This window comes from Dama dama, chromosome 13, assembly GCF_033118175.1.
Source record: "Dama dama isolate Ldn47 chromosome 13, ASM3311817v1, whole genome shotgun sequence".
In the NCBI taxonomy this organism is placed as follows: domain Eukaryota; kingdom Metazoa; phylum Chordata; class Mammalia; order Artiodactyla; family Cervidae; genus Dama; species Dama dama.
Genome location: NC_083693.1, coordinates 32,596,430 through 32,624,267, shown reverse-complemented (window position 1 = coordinate 32,624,267; position 27,838 = coordinate 32,596,430). Strand labels below are relative to the sequence as shown.

The 27,838-nt window shown below is 41.3% G+C and overlaps 1 protein-coding gene across 1 annotated transcript in view; it reads left to right on the top strand.

The window, feature by feature from the left end:
* The window catches only part of ADAMTSL3 (ADAMTS like 3), a 371,458-nt gene that overhangs the window by 252,655 nt on the left and 90,965 nt on the right, over window positions 1-27,838 (top strand). Inside the window, exons 16-18 of the mRNA XM_061158827.1 lie at window positions 8,225-8,354; window positions 17,099-17,291; window positions 17,385-17,564. Of these exons, the coding sequence (XP_061014810.1) occupies window positions 8,225-8,354; window positions 17,099-17,291; window positions 17,385-17,564 (503 nt within the window). The remainder of the gene's footprint in view (window positions 1-8,224; window positions 8,355-17,098; window positions 17,292-17,384; window positions 17,565-27,838) is intronic.

Sequence of the window (27,838 nt, the reverse complement as noted above, 5' to 3'; positions counted from 1 at the left end):
TGACTTGACTAAAGTGTGCTACTATTGGGTTGGCCAAAAGGTTCGTTCAGATTTTTCTGTAAGATGTTATGGAAAAAAACTCAAATGAATTTTTTGGCTAACCCCATATTTAATTTAGGATTTTGCATTTAGATATGAATGATATTGATGCAAGTTGGTAGCCTCCACTGAGCATGGTGGAGTACAAGAATGCCTTCCTGCAAATGGGAAAGGGGTCTGAAAGCTGAATTGGCCCACCGTGGGCTCATTTGGGCATACTCCCCATGGAGATGTGTTTCCGACATGGTACATTAGCAGTCACCATTTTGTTCTCTTCAAATCCCTTCAAATCTTAACAAGCCTTGAGCTGGAGTTTCTTTCAGCTACTCTTGATATAATTGATCACTTCCTCTCAGGCTCCACTAATGTTTATGATGCCCTTCATGAGGCCAAATGGCTTTTAACAATCCTTAATTTTTACCAGCTGTCTTCTCAACTGGCTCCTAAAAAGAACTCATCTATTTGGAGTGCCATAAAACTTGCATTTTAACACCAAAATGGCATTCCTCTGGGTCCATATGATATTATGCTTCTCCTTTTTTTCATTGCCTGAGAGTTTATAGTAGTATTTATTCTATCATACTGGTTAATCAGCAGAGAGGAAAACATATGCTAACTATCCTTTTCAATATGGCCCTAGGCTTGCATCTGTCATGTAAAATTGTGTAAGGCAACACTATATTAAGTAGATCTGTTTTTTCTCTTTTATAGATTTTTGTCATCAGGTTTATACTAGTTTTTTTTTTTTTTTAATGAATTGGAGTTTTCCATACCTTTCAATAATCTTAAATAGTTCCTATCATAGATGACATCTCTTTTAAAAGTCTGAAAGAATTTGTTTCTACAATTATATAAATTCAGTTCTTATTTTTCCCTCTTGGGGGCAGGATTGGGAGGGGAATTGTTGCTGGATCTGTAAGATCATTTTCAAGTCCCCTCCCCACATACTGTCATATACAAACCCTTAATTTTGAAGTGATTTAGTTCATACCTGAATGGTCTAGTGGTTTTCCCTACTTTCTTCTTTTAAATCTGAATTTGGCAATAAGGAGTTCATGATCTGAGCCACAGTCAGCTCCTGGTCTTGTTTTTGCTGAATGTATAGAGCTTTTCCATCTTTGGCTGCAAAGAATATAATCAGTCTGGTTTAGGTTTTGGCTATCTGGTGATATCTGTGTGTAGAGTCTTCTCTTGTGTTGTTGGAAGAGGGTGTTTGCTATGACCAGTGTGTTCTCTTTGCAAAACTTTGCCCTGCTTCATTTTTGTACTCCAAGGCCAAATTTGCCTGTTATTCCAGGTGTTTCTTGACTTCCTACTTTTGCATTCCAGGGCCCTGTAATGAAAAGGACATCCTTTTTGTGAGTTAGTTCTAAAAGGTCTTGTAGGTCTTCATAGAACTGATCAACTTCAGCTTCCTCAGCATTACTGGTCGGGGCATAGACTTGGATTTCCATGATATTAAATGGTTTGCCTTGGAAACGAACAGAGATCATTCTGTCATTTTTGAGATTCCATCCAAGTACTGTATTTCAGACTCTTTTGTTGACTATGATGGCTACTCCATTCCTTCTAAGGGATTCTTACCCCACAGTAGTAGATAGAATGGTCATCTGAGTTAAATTCACCCCTTCCAGTCCATTTTAGTTTGCTGATTCCTAAAATGTCAACGTACACTCTTGCTGTCTCCTGTTTGCCTTGATTCATGGACCTAACATTCCAGGTTCCTATGCAGTATTGCTCTTTACAGCATCGGACCTTGCTTCCATCACCAGTCACACCCACAACTGGGTGTTGTTTTTGCTTTGGCTCTGTCTCTTCATTCTTTCTGGAGTTATTTCTCCACTGATCTCCAGTAGCATATTGGGCACCTACTGGTCTGGGGAGTTCATCTTTCAGTGTCCTATCTTTTGGCCTTTTCATACTGTTCATGGGGTTCTCAAGGTAAAAATACTGAAGTGGTTTGCCATTCCCTTCTCCAATGGATGACCTTTTGTCAGAACTCTCCACCAAGACCCGTCCGTCTTGGGTGGCCCTACACGGCACGGCTTAGTTTCATTGAGTTAGACAAGGCAATGTTCCATGTGATTAGATTGGTTAGTTTTCTCTGATTGTGGTTTCAATCTGTCTGCTCTCTGATTCCCTCTCTCAGCGCCTACCATCTTACTGGGGTTTCTCTTACCTTGGACATGGGGTATCTCTTCACGGCTGCTCCAGCAAGGTGCAGCCGCTGCTCCTTACCTTGCACGTGGGGTATCTCCTCAGGGCCACCGCTACTGACCTTGGATATAGAGGATCTCCTCTCAGTTGCTTGCCCCTCCAGCACCGTGCAGCCACATACAGTGGAAGTAAGAAATAGATTTAAGGGACTAGATCTGATAGAGTGCCTGATGAACTATGGGCAGAGGTTTGTGACACTGTACAGGAGACAGGGATCTAGACCATCCCCAAGAAAAAGAAATGCAAAACAGCTAAATGGCTGTCTGAGGAGGCCTTACAAATAGTTGTGAAAAGAAGAGAAATGAAAAGCAAAGGAGAAAAGGAAAGAGATACCCATTTGAATGCAGAATTCCAAAGAATAGCACGAAGAGATAAGAAAGGCTTCCTCAGTGATCAGTGCAAAGAAATGGAGGGAAACAATAGAATGGGAAAGACTAGAGATCTCTTCAAGAAAATGAGAGATACCAAGGGAACATTTCATGCAAATATGGGCTCAATAAGGGACAGAAATTGTATGGACCTAACAGAAGCAGAAGATATTAAGAAGAGGTGGCAAGAATACACAGAAGAACTGTACAAAAAAGATCTTCACGATCCAGATAATCACGATTGTGTGATCACTCACCTAGAGCCAGACATCCTGGAATGTGAAGTCAAGTGGGCCTTAGAAAGCATCACTATGAACAAAGCTAGTGGGGGTGATGGAATTCCAGTTGAGCTGTTTCAGATCCTAAAAGATGATGCTGTGAAAGTGCTACACTCAATATGCCAGCAAATTTGGAAAACTCAGCAGTGGCCACAGGACTGGAAAAGGTCAGTTTTCATTCCAATCCCAAAGAAAGGCAATGCCAAAGGATGCTCAAACTACTGCACAATTGCACTCATCTCACACGCTAGTAAAGTAATGCTCAAAATTCTCCAAGCCAGGCTTCAGGAATACATGAACCATGAACTTCCAGATGTTCAAGCTGGTTTTAGAAAAGGCAGGGGAAACAGAGATCAAATTGCCAACATCCGCTGGATCATTGAAAAAGCAAAGGAGTTCCAGAAAACCATCTATATTTCTGCTTTATTGACTATGCCAAATCCTTTGACTGTGTGGATCACAATAAACATGGAAAATTCTGCAAGAGATGGGATTACCAGACAACCTGACCTGCCTCTTGAGAAACCTGTATGCAGGTCAGGAAGCAGCAGTTAGAACTAGACATGGAACAACAGACTGGTTCCAAATAAGAACAGGAGTACGTCAAGGCTGTATATTGTCACCCTGCTTATTTAACTTATATGTAGAGTACATCATGAGAAATGCTGGGCTGGATGAAGCACAAGCTGGAATCAAGATTGCCAGGAGAAATATCAATAACCTCAGATATGCAGATGACACCACCTTAGGCAGAAAATGAAGACCCAAAGAGCCTCTTGATGAAAGTGAAAGAGGAGAGTGAAAAAGTTGGCTTAAAGCTCAATGTTCAGAAAACTAAGATCATGGCATCTGGTCCCATCACTTCATGGGAAATAGATGGGGAAACAGTGGAAATAGTGGTTAACTTTATTTTGGGGGACTCCAAAATCACTGCAGATGGTGATTGCAGCAATGAAATTAAAAGACGCTTACTCCTTGGAAGGAAATTTATGACCAACCTAGACAGCGTATTAAAAAGCAGAGACATTATTTTGCCAACAAAGATTCGTCTCGTCAAGTCTATGGGTTTTCCAGTGGTCATGTGTGGATGTGAGAGTTGGACAGTGAAGAAAGCTGAGTGCCGAAGAATTGATGGTTTTGAAGTGTGGTGTTGGAGAAGACTCTTGAGAGTCCCTTGGACTGCAAGGAGATCCATCCAGTCCATCCTAAAGGAGATCAGTCCTGAATTTTCATTGGAAGGACTGATGTTGAAGCTGAAACTCTAATACTTTGGCCACCTGATGGGAAGATCTGATTCATTTGAAAAGACCCTGATTCTCGGAAAGGTTGAAGGCAGAGGAGAAGGGGACAACAGAGGATGAGATGGTTGGATGGCATCACCAACTCAATCAAGATGAGTTTGAGCAGACTCTGGGAGTTGGTGATAGACAGGGAGGCCTGGAATGCTGTGGTCCATGGGGTCGCAAAGAGTTGGACATGACTGAGTGACTGAACTAAACTGAACTTGAATTTTAAAGTGAGTTTCATAATTTAGATTTTCTTGGGAAAAAGTCATCCATTTCTTGATAATATTAATAGCATCATCAAGTGTTGCTCATCTAATCTCCTGTTGCTTTAAGCCCTCCTCTGCTCCTTTTTCTTGTCAAACACTGTGTAGCTTAGCTACTGTTTTTAACCTTGGAGTTTTGTGTGTGTGTGCTCAGTCACTCAGTCGTGTCTGATTCTTTGAGGCCCCATGGACTGTAGCCCACCAGTCTTCTCTGTACATGGGGTTCTCCAGGCAAGAATACTGGAGCAGGTTGCCATTTCCTTCCCCAGGTACTCTTTCCCATCCAGGGGTTGAACCCACCTCTCTTGCACCTCCTGCATTGGCAGGTGGATTCTTTACCACTAGTGCCACTTATCGGAAATGATTATTTTTAAATTCTGATGTTCAGATTGGGGGGTTTAATTGTTTATTTTTCATTTATAGTTGGACTCTATTATAGTCAAGGAATATTGCCTACATTATTTCTAGGTTATGGAATTTAATACAGTTTTCTTTATAGACTAATATAGGAATAATTTTTGTTAATGTTTCTCTGCTTAAAAAAGCATATTGCATCTATTTCTGAGTGCCAAAGGCCATTTGTTTATTATAGCAACATAATTTTCTTATTCAAATCATTTTCCAACTTTTAAAAAGTAATTTACTATATTAAATATCGGGTAACACCTTAAAGGTTCTGACTGTAGAATTTTTTGTTGTTGCTCCGAGTATTTCTTACTCTGTGTGAGTGTGTGTGTGAGATATGTTACTTGGCATGTTGAATTAGTCAAGATTTATTTGCAAGAAACCCAACTTGAACTAACCTTAAACCAACAAAAGAGAATGTATTAGCTCATTTATTGGCTCTGCTTCCCCTCTTAGCGTCTGTGTTTTTACCCTTTAATTATGAATTCATTTCTTGATGTAGGCTTTAGATATTTTTTGCCAAAAAATAAAATAACCCTCATATTATGACATTGCAGAAGTCAACTGTGAAGTGAAGAAAGTTGCTTCATGCTACCAAAGGATTTATTAGAGAAAGTACATTGAAATTTCAACACCTGATTTATCTTATATCTTCTAAATGCGTATTTGTGATTACTGTCCAAATTTTGTTAAAAATGAGATGAAGTAAACTTATCTTTATAACTTTTTTCTTTTGAGGATAAAGGTTTGCTCAAATCTCTTGAAGTGGAAAGTGGTGAAGTCATGTCATAGGTTCAGTGTGAGAGATGGGAGATATTCTCATGGCCATCTTTGGAAAATACATTACACCTCAATAAGTATCCTAAATCTCTCATTAAACTTTTATATTCTTTTGAGTAAACTTGCTTTAATTTGTCACAACTATTGTGAAATTCCATAAAAATGGTTAATTTGAGTAAACTTGCTTTAATTTGTCACAACTATTGTGAAATTCCATAAAAATGGTTAATTTGAGGTAACTTTGGTGCTTTCAGATCCACCCACTCATGTTCCAAAATAATCTTCAAGTGTATTTTGTAAATAATTCTGGTTATAAATTAGAATATATGTGAAAGACAACTGCATTTTTCTCAGATTAAAAAGAAAGGAAACTTGCTAGAAAATGAACATCTGTGTCCCTGTAAAACTAATAAGAAAGTTCAACATTTATAGGGAGGAACCTGAGTTATAATGTTGTAGCAGTGTCTCTTCATGTTTCAAGTTAGTGTTTATTAAAAAAAAATTCATTGGAAGATGCATGGAGATTTAAGACTGCAACCTACTATGCCCAGGAGCATAAGATTACAACTGAAGAAAGCAAAGAAATTTAGGGAAAAGAACTCAACATCTCGAATATATATTTTATATATATTTTGGTCCATACTGTATTCTGCAAAATATTGTAAAATGGTTGAATTGAAACATGGCATTTGGGAAAAGAACCGCAATGGGGAACACACATTCTTGCATGAAACTGAATACATTTGCATATTTCAAATAGCATAGTTGGTTGCTATTACAATTATTATTTGATTTTTTTCCATCAAAATTTGATTTATATTTTGCTCAGTTCTGATTTCCCAGTAATCTTTTTTTTTTCTAATTTGTCTCAACAAACAAAATAATGGTTGAGACTAGGCCTTGGAGTCAGACAGACCTGTCTAGCCTCAAAGGAAAAATGTGCCTGTGAAAGTTTGTATTTGAACAGGGAAGCTGGTTGGCTGTATTGCATTTTGGAACCCCTTGGGTATAAAAGGGGCTTCCCAGGTGGCATTAGTGGTAAAGAATCTGCCTGCTAATGCAGGAGATGTAGGAGATAAGGGTTTGATCCCTGGGTCAGTAAGATCCCTTGGAGGAGGAAATGGCAACCCACTTCAGTATTCGTGCCTGAGAAATCCCGTGGACAGAGGCCTGGCAGGTTACAGTCCATGGATCACAGAGTCAGACACGACTGAGCACAAACTGAAATTCTGTCCCCATTTAACACTTACTCGCCCCCATCTTGCCCCTGGCATCTACCAACGTACTTTCTGGCTCTATGAATTTAACCATGCTATAATGTAACCTTAAAAATGCATCCCAATATACATTTGTTGTTCAGTCACTCTGTCATGTCCAACTCTGCAAGCCCATGGACTGCAGCACACCAGGCTTCCCTGTTCTTCACCATCTCCCGGAGCTTGCTCAAACTCGTGCCCATTGAGTCAGTGATGCCACCCAACCATCTTGTCCTCTGTCGTCTCCTCCTCCTGCCTTCAATCTTTCCCAGCATCAGGGTCTTTTCTAATGAGTCTTCACATCAGGTGGCCAAAGTATTGGAGCTTCAGCTTCAACATCAGTCCTTCCAGTGAATGTTCAGTGTTGATTTCCTCTAGGACTGACTGATTTGATCTCCTTGCAGTCCAATATACATTCAGTTCAGTTCAGTTCAGTTCAGTCGCTCAGTCGTGTCTGACTATTTGCGACCCCATGAATCGCAGCACGCCAAGCCTCCCTGTCCATCACCAACTCCCAGAGTTTACTCAGACTCATGTCCAATATACATTAGGTGTGGACAAATACTGTTTGATTCCACTCATGTGAGAAAGTGTTATTCTTTAGGAGCTGATATGAAAATTCCTCTTAGGGAAATTATTGTATATGTTTGGAAGAAGCATGCGGATCATTCATTTGCAGGAACTCCTGGCCTTGAGTGTGTTTGAAACGCAGATCAGTGTGACGGTGGATGGGGTCTCAGGGGTGGTTCTTGATGCCTCAAAGTGACCATTTGGGAGTTTACAAAGTAACTGAGGAAATAATAGAGCCTGGGAGACTTTGGGAAAGCCACAGTCAGTTGCTCCATGTGGACCTGGAAATGCATCCTGCAGGCAAGCAATACAGTCCAAAGGGCAGTGGCTTAAGAATGAGGAGCTCTGCGGGAGAAGGTGAGGGTGGGATGTTTCGAAAGAACAGCATGTATATTATCTATGGTGAAACAGATCACCAGCCCAGGTGGGATGAATGAGACAAATGCCCGGGCCTGGTGTACTGGGAAGGCCCAGAGGAATCGGGAGGAGAGGGAGGTGGGAGGAGGGATCGGGATGGGGAATGCATGTAACTCTATGGCTGATTCATGTCAATGTGTGACAAAACCCACTGAAATGTTGTGAAGTAGTTAGCCTCCAACTAATAAAAAAATAAATAAATAAAAAAAAATAAAAAAAATAAAATTCTCATCCATTGAAAAAAAAAAAAAAGAATGAGGAGTTCAAAGACCCTGTTTTCTTTTTTCCCCACGAGTCATTCTAAGTCATTTGCATATTTTTTTTTTTCCTATTTCCAACCTCCAGGCCATCAAGAAGCCATTGCAGTGTGCTTACACCTTCAGACCCAGCAGACGGTCAATGACACCTTGTGTGATATGGTCCACCGCCCTCCGGCGATGAGCCAGGCTTGTAACACAGAGCCCTGTCCGCCCAGGTACGTGCAGTCTTCTGCTCCCCACAGAGAATCACGCATGTGTATTGAGGCTGAGGGGGAGTCATCCAAGGAGATCAGAGTTCTCCCTTCTCCGTTCAAGCTATGTGCCAGCCAGATTCTCACTAAAATACACGAATACTGCTAGATTAAGCAGGAATCCCCTTTACCCTGCCTTCTGTTTGCATCAAACATGAGTGAATGTGAACTGGCTGCTGCTGGCAACACCATGAGCTCAACAGTTTTGTTGTCTCATGTCTGTCCCTTCAGGGGTACTTCTTTGCCTGAATCCACATCAGGGAACACAGGCTCTGAGGTCAGGTTAGCACAGGTACACAGGAGGTGCTCCATCCATATTTGTGGACTAACTGAATGATCTCCTACTTGTTATCTAGAAATCACACCAGTGTGTTCTCACCCTTCCCACTGACCTACCAGAGATCTAAGATTGTGGGGTATACTGTTAAGAGTTCCCAAAGAGTGGGCGATGTTGGCTTATTTTTGGTCTCCTTGGCCTGAAAGGTTGACCTTAAAAATTAATCTGCTTCCTCTCTTAAGTGCTTATAAGATGCTGGGGATTTTTGTCAGAAGGAAAGGTAGATTTTCCTCATGTTTCTCTGTCCCTGGCTATTGTTAGCTACAGAGGATTATAACTCAGCATCACTAGTTTCTCACAAGACATTCCAAAATCCACCCCCCAGTTTTTTCTCTTCTCTATCCTTTACCTGTATAATCTTGACCCCTCTTCTGTGATACATTTAAAGCCAAAAGTTGAAAGCTCATTCCCAGTCACCTCCTCTCTTCCTCATTGCCGGATTTTCTTTCTGCCTCTTAGTAATTTTATCACACATTTAATTAGGTACCTGCATTCACTAAAGGTAAGTTTAATTATGTCTGGGATCCTAAGCAATTGAGGACATTTATTATGTTTGTTACATCCAGGAGTAAAGATAGATTTTTATGGGTATTCAGGAAATAATTTGTGCTTCTGGAAGTCTCTTGGTCTTCCTGATTTTGATTCCATGAGATGTGTTGGCTGTGAGGAAGAAAGTCCTGCCTTGGTGGTCTCAGGGTGCTGGTGGTGAGGATCCAGCGAGTGAGGGCATCCTGGAGATCCATGCTTCTTTGTCCTGCAGATGGGTCCTTTCTTTGTGGGTCTTGGTCTCTAACCTGCTCAGTCTTGGAGGAAACCGGCTTCATCCTTGGGGAGACCACATCTACAGGGAACCAGGCATAGCATTTTATATCCATTGCTATATTTCTGACTTAGATTGTCAGCCAAGGAAATATGGGAAACTCCTTCTTTAAAATATATATATACATATATATATATGTATATATATATATATATGTTTGGTCACGTAGGGTCTTAGGTGCGGCACATGGGATCTCTCACTGTGGCACGAGGACTCATATATATATATATCTTTATTTAGTCGCATAGGGTCTTAGTTGCAGCACACAGGATCTTTCACTGTGGCACGTGGACTCATATATATATATATATATATATATCTTTATTTGGTTGTGCAGGGTCTTAGTTGCGGCACACGGGATCTTTCGCTGTGGCACATGGTATATATCTCTTTATTTGGTCGCGCAGGGTCTTAGTTGCAGCACACGGGATCTTTCACTGTGGCATGTGGACTCTTATATATATATAAGAGTATATATACTTATATATATATATAAGAGTATACATATAAGATATATATATATATATATATATCTTTATTAGGTCGCTCAGGGTCTTAGTTGCAGCACACGGGATCTTTCACTGTGGCACGTGGACTCATATATATATATAAGAGTATATATACTTATATATATATATAAGAGTATACATATAAGATATATATATATATATATATCTTTATTAGGTCGCACAGGGTCTTAGTTGCAGCGCATGGGATCTTTCACTGTGGCACGTGGACTCTCTAGTTGTGGTGCAAGGGCCCAGTGGTTGCTGTGTGGGCTTAGTTGCTTGAAGCATGTGGTATCTTAATTCTCTGACCAGTGATCAAATCTGCATCCCCTGCATTGCAAGGAGGATTCTTAACCACTGGACCACTAGGGAAGTCCCCAGGGAACTTCTTGACTTACGTTAGATTGATCTTGCTGTACTCAACTGGGACGAGGCAGTAAAGACCTACACAGTTACTTTGGTGAGCAAGGCCCAGAAACAGCATAGGGAAATCTTCTTCCCTAGACCTCCCACTTCCGCCCCCAGGTTTACTGAATTCCAGAGTCATCCACACCAGAATACTAGTAGAACACGGCAGAAGACACAACACAGTAGGAGTATTAGAAGGTTTAATCTAACTGGGAGTCAGGATGCCCACTTTATCATCAAGTCTATCCGGACCGCTCCAAGAACATCAAGTGTATGCGAGGTGATGCTGAGATTCTGTCCATTTGGAACGTCCCCTTTATCTCAGGGGAAATAGCACTCATGTTAAGTATTGAAAACCTTAGGAATCCAAATTACTCACCTTAGGTTTCTCAGTTTTTTCTTAATCTAATATCAGAAGCAATGATTTAGATACTTTTGGAGAAGCTAGTTTCTGTTCTCCTCCCCCCACCCCTACCACATCCCTCTGGTGAGGCTCTGTGAGATGGAAACTACCTGTCTGACTAGGGTGAAGGACAAGGGGAAATGCAGGAGGTGAAAAGCATAGTTTAATATCTCAACCTGTTGTCCCAAGAAATTGGAATCATGCTCTACAAGGTTTTTAATCTGGTTCCTTCAACTTGAGTCTTGGGATGGAGTAGGAGGAAGAGTTAAACAAACATAAATAAGTATATTACTTAAATTATAATACATGCTATAAAGAAACAGAAAAAGTCTCAAGACCAAGAGTCGCATAAGGACCTAATATGGATTGGTTTGGACTGAGGATTGGGTGCAGGCATTCAGAGGAGGCCTCCCTGAGGGTTCTATGTAAGCTGATATGTAAAAGAGGAGTGAAAGTTGGCCAGGGGAAGCATAGAGGAGGGAGTGTTCTAGGCAGAAGGAACAGTATATACAGAGGCCCCGAGGAAAGGAAGAAATTGGTGTGTTCAAGAAACTTGACAGAAAGGAAGTCAGGAGATGAGAGACCAAACCAGAGATGAGACCAGACATAGTAGGACTATTGCAGGCATTTGGACTTGATCCCGAGAGTTGCCGGGAAGCCATTGGAGCATTTGATAAATCGAATTTACAGTTAGGGACTTCCCTGGTGGTCCAGTGATTAAGACTCCGAGCTGCCAATGCAGGGGATGTGTGTTTGATCCCTGGTTGGGGAACTAAGATTCCCAACATGCTGCACTGCATGGCCAAAAAAAAAAAAAAAAATGTACACTTAAAAGAGACTGCTAAAACCCTGAGATGGGGAGAACAAAGGTAGAGATATTGAAATCAATTATAAATTTTTAATTAATTACCTTAACCGAAATAGCTAGCCTGCCGTAATTCGTCTGAGTGTCCCCCATGTAAAGCCTGCCTGCATGTGAATCTGAAAGCGTCCTTGGATTGAGTCCAAATTAGATATGCCCCTGACCACTTATCATAAAATTTGAGTCCTGCCTGTAATGTTTCCTGCACTGATCTGTGTGTACACGTATGACTATGAAACTGTCTTCTAAATTAGAGAATGGCCCTGTGAACTCCCACAAAAAACCCTCCAGTGACTTCCTTTTCCCTGTGGAAAAGTCACATTCTTTACTTTGGTGTATGTATTAGTTCCCTTGGGCTTCCATAACAAAGTTCCATAAACTGAGTAGCTTAAACAACAGAAGTTCACTGTCTCACATATGGGGAGTCTAGAAACCCTTAATCAAGGTTGGTTCCTTCTGACAGCTCTGAGGGAAAACCTATTCTAACTTCTGGTAGCTTGAGCATCCTTAGCTTGTGGATGGGAGAAGGGAATGGCTACCCACTCTGGTACTCTTGCTTGGAAAATCCCATGGACATGGACGGAGGAGCCTGGTAGGCTACAGTCCCTGGGGTCGCGAAGAGTCGGATGCGACTGAGCAACTTCACTTTCACTTTTCGCTTTCATGCACTGGAGAAGGAAATGGCAACCCACTCTAGTATTCTTGCCTGAAGAATCCCAGGGACGGAGGAGCCTGGTGGGCTGCCGTCTATAGAGTCGCACAGAGTCAGACACGACTGACGCAACTTAGCAGCAGGAGCAGTAGCAGCTTGTGGATGGCATTCCCTGTGTGTTTTCCTTTTATAATATTTAGTTATCTATTTGGCTGTACCAGGTCTTAGTTGTGGCATGTGGAATCGAGTTCCTTGACCAGGGATGGAAGCCGGGCCCTCTGCATTGGGAGTGTGGAGTCTTAGCCACACTCCTGGACCACCAGGGAAATCCCCCCTGTGTTTTCATAGCATCTTCCTTCTGTAGGTCTCTGCATTGAAATTTCCCCTTTTATAAGGTCACTGCTCCTATTGAGTTAGAGCCCAACATCTGATGACCTCAGCCTAACTCTATCATCTGCAAAGATGCTATTTCCAGATAAGTTCACATTTATGAGTTCTCATGGTTAGGACTTCAGCTTCGTTTTGAAGAAAGCAGTTCAACCCATGAGAGCAGATAAAGTCCTTGGTGACCATGGTTTTAGGTTCTTGAACCACGTTTCCTGTCATGACTTCTCTCACCTTATCACAGCGCATGTGTGCATGCACACACACACACACACACACACACACACACACACACCCAAAGGAACTTGAACTTGCCTAGCAGCCAAACTGAATTATTCACTTTGACCCATGCTCCTGCTCATTCATGCCTTCTGGACCTTGGCCCTCTGCCTGGAGCCCTTATCCATGAAATAAGCTAATACTGTCCCGTAAAAGTGATCAGCGGCTCTCTGCTCCCTGGTATATGAAGTCAACAGTGTGAAATGGGATCCTAACCTTGGACACATGGTAGAGATGTGTCTTAACAGTGCAGAAAGAAGTGGGAATGGATCTGGAGCATGGAGTAGAGGCCAGTTCTGCCTCCATCAGGACACTTCAGACATGTCCCTTGGCTCTTAGGGCCCAGTTTCTTCATCTGAATGTTGATCAAAGGTGTTAGGCTTTATCATCACCACGGTCCTTTTCAGCTCTAGTCTTTCATTGTTGAGTCATGCTTCAGGTTGCATTTTTCACTCACATCTGCAGGGCTGTGTCGAGTATTTTTGCAATTATCTTCATGTCTACTCATGAGTCCTTTGAAATGCTCAGGGTTTGTTTTAGTTATAAGAATAACAGCCTCTGCTTGACCTGCCGAGGAGTCCTTTGAAATGCTCAGGGTTTGTTTTAGTTATAAGAATAACAGCCTCTGCTTGACCTGCCGAGGAGGAGCTTGGTTTGCAGTGCCATCCTTCTTTTGCTCACCAAATTGGGGCAAGATCTGACTACAGATCTAGAAACTGTCCCTTTATGTTCCTGAAGGGAGCGTGCTGGTTTATCCATGCACCGGCCCATGAGCAGGTTCCTCATCACTCAGCCTTGGCCAGGGATCTTGCACATAATCTGCCTCAGCAGTCTTGCCCACAGAGCTCTCAAGCTGGGAATAATACAGCACACAATATATCTTGGCCACTTTGCAAAATTAAGGGTCTGTTTTTATGTGAAGAGAAATACTATTCCTCATTTCAAAGTTGCAAGTTTAATAAAGGTTTTGAAGGTTGAGAGTTATTTTGGAAAAAAACCAGCAGAGACAAAGGGTTGATGCCAAAATAAAGGTAAGTTTACAAAAATGTTTTAGGTTCTAGAAACCAGTGGTGTAGGAATAACAGGAACAGGGTGTTGCACAATACTTTCCATACAAATATTTACTGACTCCAAGGGCAATAGCAGTAAAATATCACCCCAGGGTGAAACTTACCAGTGAGATTGGGTTGGACAGTCAGTAGATCTTTATTTACCCAGAGGCAAATGTGTTTGATGTATTAGCCTGAACTCTCCAAGGTGGGGCGTTGTATGTTTATTTGCTCTTCTGGGGTTACTCCCTTTGGTCTGTCCTTTAACTGCTGAGTGTCTGCTATTTATGGAGTTTGCTTTTTCCAGGAGAGAGAAACGGGCAGGGTTACATAATGGTTCCACTAGTCCAAGAAGAGCCTTCTTCTTCTGTGACAGGACTCAACATGGCTAGACAGGGAGGTGGGGAGACAAAAGGCAAGAGTAAAGTGTTTCTGTACCAACTTGTTACCCAGGTCTTGAATTAAAACAAAAAATGCTGTGTTCATTGTCTCTTAATAAGAAATTGTTACCTGTTTCTTGAATAAGAATGGTTCCCCTTCCAGTCCCTTATGTCACTGATCAATTTTAGTAGTTATATACTTTCTTGAAAGACTGACCATCCCAAAGTTGCTCCTAATAAATTACATAGTTAGGCTGAGTTGTTTTAATATTGCAACAAAAGCCTTCTAATTATTTAGCTGTGTGGTCTGATTGTCGTCAGAGTATCTACTATTGGTGATTTTCCTCACCCCTAAAGCTATTGGAACTTTATATATTAGTAGCCTAATTAATAGCTTAATGAATATACTTCCAATTCAGATCATGTTTTAATTTCACATTCTGCTCCAAATACAGATCAGTGATAGCTACAGTATAAAAAAGGGAAACATCACACCCAGGAAATGGTGGAAATAACTGCATAGGCTGGGAAAGGAACAGAAGAGGGAAGTGGTGAGTGGAATTGGACCTATAGTTCTTCTGGGCTTTAGCCCCACAGCATTTGGGGTCAGTGAGAGTTCGTATCCTCTGGGTAACCGAGACTGAGCATCTTTCTTTTAATTCATGGAAAAGGACCCATATTCCTTACTTCTTTGTGACAAAAAGCTGCTGCTGACCACAACCATAAGCCTTTGTTTACCCGAAGCTACTCACCTGTGAAGGTGAAGGACAGACGTAGTAGAGCCCTGGGAGCAGACCCAGCCCTGGCTTACCTGTTGGCTCAGTGGTCGGGTCGTCAGTGTCTTCATAGTGCTTCTGTGCCACATGGGCCACACGGACCTGGTTCTAGCCTGGACCCCAGAGGGCTCGGTGGCGGCAAACCAAACTGTAGACGGAAAGGGTTGAGAGACAGAGAAAAGGTTTAAAGGTAGTGGAGGGAGAGAAAACCCCTTCCAGTTGAGCCTGCAAAATGACATTCCAAAGCATATGAAAAAAAGCTAAGGCTAATTAAGATAGTTCACAGATTCACCAAATGAAAGATGAATTCATTAAGAAATTAAATATATAGAAAGAAATTAAATATATATGAAGAAATTAAAAGATAAGAACAATTTGGAAAATAATATAAGTATTCTTGGGATCTTTGGAGTTTGGAGAAGGATACAGATGTTCAGTTCACAGTGTATGTTGCTGTTGTTGTTCAGTCACTAAGTCGTGTCTGACTCTTAGCGATCCCACAGACTGCAGCACACCAGGCTCCCTTGTCCTTCACTATCTCCCGGAGTTTGCTCAAACTCATGTCCATTGAGTTGGTGATGCTATCTAACCATTTCATCCTCTGTCACCATCTTCTTCTTTGCCTTCAGTCTTTCCCAGCATCAGGGTCTTTTCCAATGAGTAGACTCTTTGCATCAAGTGATCAAAGTATTGGAGCCTCAGCTTCAACATCAGTCCTTCCAAATGAATGTTCATACTGTGTATTATTTTAATCCTTCGATTAATATGCTTGTTACTTAGGATTTCTGTTTCTGTCTTTTTAAAATTAAAAATATATAATCATAGATTGTAATCAAATGTTTTCTTTACATTTTAATCTTCCTTTTTACCTTGGAACATTTTAAGTAACATAAGAATTCATTTGTTTCTTAGAAACTTGTAGGAACTTTATCACAAAATTAGCACAATCTAGTCCTTTTCTTCAAAAGAACTTTTTGTAGTTGCCTAATAGCATATCTATTTCATCAAAATTTTTAAATGTATTATTAAATTCTCTATATTCTTGTTAAAGTTTGTCTTTTTGATAAGCCAGGAGCTTAGAAAAATATTTTACAGCTGGGGTAAGATTCATGATTACTAATAATTAAATATCTACAAGTTTTAAAATAATCATTGTGTACAATTTTTCACCCATCCGATGGGCAGAGCCTTTTTCAAATGGTATGGTCCAGTGGTGGTATGGCTATAGAAGTCAGGCTCTCTCTACTTCTGGCGAAAGCGTGAATTGAGAGAATCATTTTTGAAGGCAACTTGGAAATATGTACCCAAAGCAACTGCCCTGGTTTTTCATTTTTGCAGATGTTTCATGAGAAAACCTGATTTTTCCGAGATCTTATTGGAAAGGAATCACATTATGTATATATATGTGCTGTAAATCCAATCCTAACATAAAAGAATTTTCTTAGGGATATTCCAAATAATGAATCCAGGTGCCCTAAAAATTTCCTGAAGTGTGCTTTTAAGCATTTAAAATTTCTTTTGACACCTTATATAAATCATCCTTGCCTTGGGGCTCTATTCAAAACAAAACCAAGATTTTATTAATGATATATGGTGGTAGGCTAGGATGGAGAGAAATCTGCTTCTCTTTCACTCCAGACTTTCCTAGACAGGTGAAATCTTTAAGCATTTTTCTGACATGTCTTGCCTTTAAACATTGTATTTCTGCACTTTAATTGCATTTATTGATGCTGTGGATATGGAGGGTGGAGGCTGGAAGTCCACAGAGGAGCGTGTAGTTGTCCATGCTCTGGGTGTCCCACTGAGTCCACTGGACAGTGAATTTTGCCCACTTGTTGTTTTGGTACAGGTGGCACATGGGCTCTTGGGGACCCTGCTCAGCTACCTGTGGTGTTGGCATCCAGACTCGAGAAGTATACTGCCTGCACCCTGGGGAGTCCCCCTCCCCGCCTGAGGAATGCAGAGATGAGAAGCCCCATGCCTTACAAGCATGCAACCAGTTTGACTGCCCTCCTAGCTGGCATATTGAAGAGTGGCAGCAGGTATGGCAGCCAGGCTTATGATTGTAAGAGCCCTGTGTTTCACTAAACCAAAGAGGGCTGAGCCCGTGGACTCACTTCCTTGTGTCCTCCCAGTGTTCCAGGACCTGCGGAGGGGGAACGCAGAATCGCAGGGTCACCTGTCGGCAGCTCTTAACGGATGGCAGCTTCTTGAATCTCTCCGAGGAACTGTGTCAAGGACCCAAGGCCTCATCCCGTAAGTCCTGTGCCAGGACAGACTGTCCTCCACACTGGACTGTGGGAGACTGGTCCAAGGTAAGGGCCATCCCAACTTTATAGCCCCTTCTTTTCTGCTCCTCCTCCCTTTCAGCCTTTCAGAATGTCCTCTCTCAGATGAGAGCTGGGGCTCCTTTGATGTGAGTGGAATGTCCAGGGTACAGAATTTCAGGACACATTTACTCTCTGGGTTGTGTGAGTGCCCTGCTCCAGACCCACCCATAATGACTCATTTTCAGTGTTTACTCAATATTACTTAATCTGTACTCATCATATTTCTCCTACACCAAATCCCATGACTTCTGTCTTTTGAGAGAACCAAAGTCATTGTATCCCAGGATTAACTCAAAATCAGTTTCATTCTTCTCTGCCTTATGTCTCCTTATATAGAATTATTTATTAAACCCTGTCATTTCAACTTTCTGAAAAATGTTTCATACCTTTACTTCCTCTGAATTCCATTGATACCACTGCTGAATTTACTCTTTATCCTCTCAAGCTCACATTAATTGCAATAAGCAGAATTCCAAACTAACATTTTAGTGCATATTTAGGACTTAATATAGTCTAGTAGCAATACCCATTTTTCAAGAGGGGAAAATTAAACCCAAATAGCTAAAATAGGCTGTGAAATAGGAATAGAATCCTTGCCTTTTGACCTTATTGCAAGGGTTCTCTTTTTTTGTATTACACTGCCCACCTGATTTCCTGCCTCTGTACCATCTTACCCCTCTCCAAACTATCTTAATACCTCATAGTATTCCCACCAGTTCGTCTATCAAGTCAACACCTAAAGGTCTTCTTGCCTGAAAAATCAACTTTCAATTCCTTGCGGGGCTTTCCTTGAACGAATGGGACTCACATCCCAGCCCCCTTTCTTCTTATTCCAGCTCTTCCAGTCTTGCTTATTCTTTTTAAAATTTTTATTGGAGTATAGTTGCTTTACAATGTTGTGCTGGTTTCTGCTCTACCGCAGTGTGAATCAGCCATATGTGCACACATATCCCCTCTGTTTTTTTGGTTTTCCCTCTCATGTAGATCACCACAGAGCACTAATAGAGTTCTCTATGCTATGCAGTAAGTTCTCGTTAGTTGTCTGTTTCATACATAATAGTGTGTATATGTCAACCCCAACCTCACAGGGATCTCTTTGGAAGCTGGGATCTTGTAAGAGATCTCAAGTCCCACCCAGACCTAAGGAATCAGAATCTGCATTTGAATGAGACTCCCCGGGTGCTGTCAGGCACAGTACCCTTTGGGAAGCGTTTCCTCACCTGCCCCCTTCTCCTTGGGAGAGTTGCTCAACCCTTCAGTGTGTGCACAGCAGGGATTGTCCTGGGCACTAATGTCTTTGGGCACATGCTGCCCTAACCCACGAGGAAGAGGCAGGAAAAGGGAAAGACGAGGTATGAGCAGTGGTGGCATGGAAACCAGGCCCCTGAATCTGGATGGGCCCTCCTCATCTCTTCTTTTCTCCAAGAAAGCAGAGGCCTTCACAGTTCCATCTCGTTTACTGGAACAAACTCTTCCCACTGGCCTTTTAGAAAGGAGAGACAGGGGGCGATACCCTCACTTTCCTCTACTGTTCCTTCTCTCTGTGAATGACGGAATTTGCAGTCGCTGGTTATCTTTCACTAAAGGAACATCCATCACTGTGTTGACTCAGGCTTGCCTTGTGTCTTTGCTCTTGTTGATAGCCTCCAACCCCCAGGCCCAGCTCTGAGCTTCCCTCCTCTTTGAAGTCTTCTAGTCTCTAAAGTCATACAGCATTTCTCAGCTCTAACTCATAATGACCCAGGTTTTTTTAGCATTTTAATGGGAGGCTACTACCTGAGCCCCCATATGGTGCTCTCATCTGGCTGATTGTGTCCTTGCAGTCAGTGGCCACGAGATCGCTGACAGGTCCTTGGGCCCTGCAGACCTCTGAGCAGGTAAACATTCTTCCTCAAGTGTCTTTGCAAAGACAGGAGGCATGTTAAAGTGTGTTGGAGTCGTGATCTGTAGAAAAACTCAGGCTAGCTAACAGGACAGGAAAAATCATTCACTGGGAGGGATTTTGTTGGGAGGAAGAAAAGGAGACAAAGGAGGTTATCCACGTGAGCTGGTTTGGACCAGAGGCAGATGAGTTTCCTAGGCGGCCATCATGGAGGCAAGAGCAAGCTTGTGCACACTTCAAGAGGTTAGCCCAAGCCCAATCAAGACATCTGCCTGCACCCAGCCAAGGCCACGTCTCCAGGAAACGTGCATCTGGAGGAGGAGCAGGTATGCCCATGTCATAGCTGGGCAGAGCTGGTGTTCAGACTTGGGTCCAGTCGGGCACATGTGTTGCCATACAGTTTGTATTCTCCTGCACGGTTCAGCTTTTCTGTTGATATTTAATATTTTCTCTCATTTCTGAGCTGCCTTGTTTCTGCAGAGATCCTGATGCCAAAATGCAGCCCTCCCTAAAGTGTTCTGCCAGACTCGTCCCTCTGCCATGGGATGGCTCATTCCAGGGCAGCCATCCATTTCATGGTTCTGGATGTGTCCCTTCCCCATGGGAACTGGCCACTACCCCTGGTCCCAGAAAGACCAAAAAGCTACGCCAGAATTTCCATTTTTCACCGTGCCAGGCCTCTCAGGCTGCAGCTGTAATTCACTCACTCTGTTCATGGCATGTTTGGGCTTTGTTCATTCACTGTATCATTCCTTTTCCCTGATTTCCTTAGATCTGAACCAAGTTTTATGTGGAAATGAGCCTCAACTCTTATGCTGCTTTTGTAGCTACAAGAAAGAAGCATTGACTCTTCTATGGGACAGTCATTCCTAAAGTTGTCTTGTGGCCCCTCCCGCGGCCTGAAATCCAGTAGCCTTTCCTCATTCTTTGTTCTCTGTGCTTCGAGGGAGCACTTGGCCATTTCATCCACTTTCATCATTCTCCTTCAGGATATTCTTTGGTGTTTTTTATTTTTCCTGTTTACCTGACTGTGTGTTTTGTATTAGTTTGTTTTCTTCCAAATCTTCAAAAAGCTCAGTGTTTGACCCTTTGATTTTTATCACTACATTTACCTTCCAGAAATGATTCTGTGGTGTGACTTCTCTGACTTCTATAGGTGATTTTCTGTTTCTGGACACAGTTTCTGATTTTCTCTTCAATACCTCATCCTTAGCTCTTCAAGTAGGATAGATCCTCAAGCAAAGGGACACCCTCATCCCATCCAGCTTCCCCACCTACTTCCTGTCTCTGTCCATGTAGCACTGTCTTTCCAACACCTGTGATCATCTCTGAGTTCACCTCCTGTGTTCAACTACCTATACCTGCCAACCCTTTCAATTCTTGAAATCTGTCCATATGCTAAATAAAAAGGATATGGTCTCTATACATGAGACATTTTACAAAGTATAGCTCAAGATATGCCCAGGACACATGAATTTCCAAACATGGCTTTCCAGTTTTCAGTAGATGTTTTATTTATGACCTATGAAGGGAGTATTCCAACATGTGTTAGAGGCAGTTCGTACTGGCTTTTGAGAACCAATTGTGATCCCGTCCTACTGTGTAGTCAGTGATATTCCAATAACAGCTTGACATTAGCCATGATGGGAGTATTTACACCACAGAAATTGGCAAATGTTATAATCAGGGCCCTTTTCTCCATGAACCCTGTTGGAAAATATGTACTATCACACAATTGCATGAAAGTATTTTCCAGAAACACATACACACACACGTATACTATCTTATCAATAAGACAGTTTCAGCTTACTGATAAAGCAGGTATGTAGGATGGAAATGCCCTTATTTGTAGACTTAAATAAAGAAACTTATAGAAGCTTCTTCTGACTTGAATATGCCTGTTGCCACAGCCCTGCATCCTCACAGTCATTTACTGAGCACTGCTATGATTGATTGCAGGCTTCCCTGATAGCTCAGTTGGTAAAGAATCCGCCTGCAATGCAGGAGACACCGGTTTGATTCCTGGGTCAGAAAGACCCACTGGAGAAGGGATAGGCTACCCACTCCAGTATTCTTGGGCTTCCCTGTGGCTCAGCTGGTAAAGAATCTGCCTACAGTGTGGGAGACCTGGCTTTGATCCCTGGGTTGAGAAGATCCCCTGGAGAAGGGAATGGCTACCCACTCCAGTAATCTGGCCTGGAGAATTCCATGGACGTATATAGCCCATGGGGTCACAAAGAGTCAGACACGACTGAGCGACTTTCACTTTCACTTTCATAATTGATTGTCCCAGGTACCAGGAATCTGAGACAACCAAGAATATAGGCTTCAAAGGCAGACAGATGAAAAAAATATGTAAGACGAATAAAGATATCCCATCTACAGAACGATGTGAAAATCTAAGTCTCCCTGAGTCCCAGGAAAGTGTTGTAGAAGATGTAGATTAAGAGTTGGTTGTTAAATGATGAGTGCCAGATGTGTGGAAATGAGACAGCAGGGTGTCCTAAGCAGAGACAGGAGTATACACACAGGTACAGGCTGTGAGCTCATCAATCTTACGTGGCTTAAGATAGGCTGCGATAAAGAAATGGAGGAAGGTGAGAAGTGAAGGAGAGGTCAGCCAGATTGTGAAGGACTTTGGGTTTATTCCCGACAGTCACTGAAGGTATTGTAGGAGGTGTCTGAATAAAGAAATAAAAGGCAGAGTTTTTAGACAACAGTTCTGAACAATGTGTTGGAAGAAGAAGGAACCTAGAGTTTGAGGGACCTTGTCTGATGAAAATGGAAATAAAAAGAATGAGAGATAATGAGCAGTTGGAATCAATAATCATGGGTATATACAAGCAACTCCTGCAGCTCAATTCCAGAAAAATAAATGACCCAATCAAAAAATGGGCCAAAGAACTAAACAGACATTTCTCCAAAGAAGACATACAGATGGCTAACAAACACATGAAAAGATGCTCAACATCACTCATTATTAGAGAAATGCAAATCAAAACCACAATGAGGTACCATTACACACCAGTCAGGATGGCTGCTATCCAAAAGTCTACAAGCAATAAATGCTGGAGAGGGTGTGGAGAAAAGGGAACCCTCTTACACTGTTGGTGGGAATGCAAACTAGTACAGCCGCTATGGAAAACAGTGTGGAGATTTCTTAAAAAACTGGAAATAGAACTGCCATATGACCCAGCAATCCCACTTCTGGGCATACACACTGAGGAAACCAGATCTGAAAGAGACACGTGCACCCCAATGTTCATTGCAGCATTGTTCATAATAGCCAGGACATGGAAGCAACCTAGATGCCCATCAGCAGATGAATGGATAAAGAAGCTGTGGTACATATACACCATGGAATATTACTCAGCCATTAAAAAGAATTCATTTGAACCAGTCCTAATGAGATGGATGAAGCTGGAGCCCCTTATACAGAGTGAAGTAAGCCAGAAAGATAAAGAACATTACAGCATACTAACACATATATATGGAATTTAGAAAGATGGTAATGATAACCCTATATGCAAAACAGAAAAAGAGACACAGAAATACAGAACAGACTTTTGAACCCTGTGGGAGAATGTGAGGGTGGGATATTTCAAAAGAACAGCATGTATACTATCTGTGGTGAAACAGATCACCAGCCCAGGTGGGATGCATGAGACAAGTGCTCGGGCCTGGTGCACTGGGAGGACCCAGAGGAATCGGGTGGAGAGGGAGGTGGGAGCGGGGATCAGGATGGGGAATACGTGTAGATCCATGGCTGATTCATGTCAATGTATGACAAAACCCACTGAAATGATGTGAAGTGATTAGCCTCCAACTAATTAAAAAATAATAATAATAATCATGGGTAGTTTTGAGTGAGATTTAGCAGAACTGACTGGCAAATTCGGTAACTGAATTGATAAAAATGAGCAAAAAAAAAAAAAAAGGAGTGTCCTAGATTTCTATCTTGGGTAATTAATGGACAAAGATGATATTAACAATTAGAGAAGGAAATACATGCTTGGAAGGTGACTTGAAAGGGACAGAAAATGAGTTGATTTTTGAAACGGGTGTGGTTTGAAGGTCTATAAAGGTATCAATAAAGAATTGTAGCTCACGCAAGATCTACAGTAAAGTTATAGTTTTGGGAATCATCAGCATTTAAGTGGTAACTGAACATGGAAAAATGAATACCTTGATATCAAAGAGTGTATTGTTAATAGCAGTTCCTTTAAAAATGCTTAGGAGGCTTCCAGTGAAGTAAAATCATGATAATAGCATAGTTGTTTAATATTCCAAAATCTCTCATTAAAAAAAAAAACAAAAGAGAAAACAAGGCAATTGGGATTTCCAAAAGAAAGGAAAAGATAACAGACAGTAACTTTAGTGGAAGTGATATAAGGGTTGGGGGGGGGGGGGCAAACTGTATGTAATAGCAAGTGTAGAAGTTAGAGTTTTTTTTTTAATAGAAAAGAAACAAGGATAAGAGCCATGGAACATAGAAATATCCCCACAATAAAGTAGTCCTATTCCAGAATAGTAGAACCTTTAGCATGTCGGTCTGAGATAATCAGTGAAACTGAGAGAAGACTCAAGGTTCCTGTTTGTGGTTTAGAGCAAGAAATATCATGCAGACTCATTCAGGGCCTTAAGAAGATTGGAGAGCACTGGAGGAACTCACATCCCTAAGACTGTAGAAATGTGCAACAAAACCTGCCAGAAGGTTAAGCTGAGCTGAAAAGGAACAAAGGGATAAAGGAAAGATGTTCAGTTCCTTCAGCTCCTTGGGAGTAGAAGAATCTAGAAGAGTCAGTTTCAAAACTGTGGCCAAACCCTTGAATACTTCATTTCAGCACCAGAGGAGGGAGTCCTTTATAGTGAAATAAGTCCCTTGAACACCCCCTTACACTATTTCAAAAGTACAGAGAAAAATCTGTTTCATTTAAACAAAACCAACAGCAAATCCCATAGAAGGATACCCCAAGAAAAAAATATCAATAATGTAGCAACATAATGAAAATTTGACCTTGAGGTGGATGAAAATATAACTTACTATTATAAAATCAGCTAAAAGAAACTAAGACATCTATAGAAACAAATCAAAAATAGAAAAATTCTGAAATGAGGTGAATAAATAATGGGGGGATATGAAAAATTAGCTGACAGGGTTCAGGAAAGAATTAGAAAACTAAGGGGGAAAAAATCAGAAATGTAGACTAAACGAGAAGGAACACAAGAATGACCAGATGCAGAAAGTGTAATAAGAGAAAAAAAAAGAAAGGAGAGAATGAAAATAACTGAAGAAAAATAAAAAGGATTTAAGCAAAAATGATGGCTGTAAAAAACAGAGAAAGAAAATCATGTATCTATTATTAGAGTCCTGAGAAAAGAAAACCAAAACAACAGAACAAAACTATAAACAGAAAATTCAAATCACTATATTGAAAGAGCATACCACATGCATGGAAAAATCAACCCAGAATGGTCCATAGCAAGACATACTCTACTAAAACCACTGGACTTTAAAGGTAAAGAATAATGTGTAAGTGTATCTCAGCAAAAGGACAAAGTCACTTATCAGGGAAAGAAAATCAGGTTAGCATCAGACTTCTCAACAATGCCACATCACAGTAGAAAACAGTGGAGTAATATATTTAATAAAAGAAAATATGAGCCAAGGATTTTATATCCTGCCCAACAGACCTTCCAATTTGAAGGTCACAGACAAATAGTTACAAAGTTGCATGTGCTCTTCCAGAGGAATCTACCATATTTCTTTTGAATAATCACAAAGCTTTGGCATAAAGTTGCTGTTTTGTAACTTATAATTAATGGCACTGATTCTGTCATCTCCACTCTCTCAGCTGTGGACATGTGCAAATGGCACGCTAACCTTGAACTTAGCAGACACAAGGTCATGTAAGATCTCCATCCAGAAAAGGGGTTTGCAAATGATCCTTCCATTCATAGTGGGATAAAAATTCAAATGTTGATCATTAGAAATGGCTTGTGAATGGTGATTGGCAATTATTTAACTACTGTTTTTATATTATATGGAAAAGTCCTAGATGACGATTTGACTTGTTTAAAAAAAGTACAGTAAATCCCCTACATACAAACCTTCAAGTTGCAAACTTAAAAGATGAGAATGTGTATTTGCGTGTCCAATCATGTAAGTTGCTGCACGGGTCTGATGTACATTGTCGCATGCATGCCTCCTCTACGACTGGCTGTGCTTGTGTGTAGAGTCCTGTAGAGTCGTGTGTAGAATACAGTTGTGCAGTGTCTTTATTTCAAGCCCAGGATGTCTGGAAGCAAGCGTAAAAAGCAGCAGTGATGTAGGTGGTACTACTGAACTTTTTCAAGGTACTGTACTGTAAGATTAAAAATGTTTTCTTTATTTTTTTAAAATCTATTATTTGTGTGAAAAGTATTATAAACCTATTGCTATTACAGACAGTATTATATAGCTGATTGTGTTAGTTGGGTACCTAGGGTATTGGTACCCTAGGAACAAATTGGACTTACAAATGTGCTCTTGGAACCGAACCCTTTCCTATGTAGCGGATTTAATGTACATCATAAGTTGCTAAATGGTAATTTTTATTTTGTTCAAAAGCTTACAAAAAGCTTCCCTTGGCACTGAAAAAATACTAATAATTAGGGCTTTCTGTTGAAGAGAACAATAAAAGAATTTTAAAAATTCCATTCTCCTTCTTTGAAACCCAACAAAAAACCCCACAAAGATAATGAAAGAGAGAGAACACTCTGTCTTCAATGAACAATGAAACAGCCACAAGCCCAAACTATAAATTATGAAACACACCTGCCAAAGACCATAAAATCTGAACCAAAATGAAAAAAGAGAAGGCTGAGGGCTGACAAATATTTCTTCAGGCACGAGCAGGAGGTAGATTTCCCGAGGAGTAAATGTGAGAGTCCTAAAAGGCCTGCTTCAGCAGATCTTGATTATAGACACTAGAAGGGGGACCATGTGCCGCCCCTGAAAATACCGTGAATGTCCCTCCAGAGCCGTCAGGCAGATGGAGCTGCAGGAGAGACCACATGTGGAGGCCCTGTAGCTCAGGAAGGCTGCAGAGATGGAGTGGCATGAAGGATGCTTGCTGGGTGATTACAGTTACTTAAGAGACTGTTCCCTGAGTCACCCTAGCCCTTCAAATGCCAAAGTTTGAAGAGAGATGTGGGCGGAGGAAATAAAAATTTGATGACAGACTGTGGAAGACAAGAAACTGATGGAAACACCCTAGCTCATCCCCCAACCCATATTATTCACAAACAGCCAGCTACATTTAAAGCTGCAGCATAAAAACTAAGCATCAGAACTGAAATGGGGGAAAGTGAAGGATCAGAAAGAAGTCAGGGCATGGGGAAAGGAACAGGGGGCAAGAGTCGCATGAACAACAGCATCACAATGATACTAGCCAGAGAAAAGTGTCAAAAAATAGTCTCTGTACTCCCAAGGAAATTATAGTCATGATATCTTGGCCCAGGGCAGGGGGGTGGAGGGGGTGGGAGTGGGTGGATGGAGTGGAGGGAGGAGTGGCTCTCAAATGAGGTTTAGAGTTCATAAAGAGGTTATAAGTCAACAGAAGGAGATGAGAAGACAACTTGGAATAGGGGAAAAAACTGAAAAGAAAAATTTTATATAGCAGACATAAAAGTTATTTTACAAGCAACAAAAAGTAAAACAACTGAAAACAGAGAGCTATGGTATATAAGGTGGAATGACTCATATAAAATGATATGGAAAAGAGTTAAGATGTAAATTTGGTTTTTAGAGACAGTGATGGATATGGAAGGCAGAGGAGATTAAACATGAGTGTAATGGGTATTTGTGAGAAGAACAAAACAAGTGGAACAAAAAGTATTCAGAGATAATAAGGATTAAACATGAGTGTAATGGGTATTTGTGAGAAGAACAAGTGGAACAAAAAATATTCAGAGATAATAAGGAGAATTAACTTCCTCTAATAAAAGCTTTAACCTTCAGGTCAGAGTGGCATACTACGTGCCAAGAAAATATGACCCACTAAAACACAGCCAGCAAATAAGGTGCTGAACTTCATGGGTTAAAAAAACAAGAGCAAAAGGCCTCTGAGCGTAAAAGTCAAACAAACAACAAAAATCTCCTGCCTGGCCTCACACATCTTCACGGTAGCATTAGATGCCAGCAGACAGTGAAACGTTCCACAGTTCAAAAGGGAAGGAAAGGGACTTCCCTGGCCATCTAACAATTAAGACTCTGTGCTTCCAATGCAGGGGACACTGGTTCGATCCTTGGTTAGGGAACTAAGGTCCCTGCATGCTGTGTGGCCAAAAGATTAAATAAATCATTTTTTTTAAAAAGGAACTATGACCCAAGTAT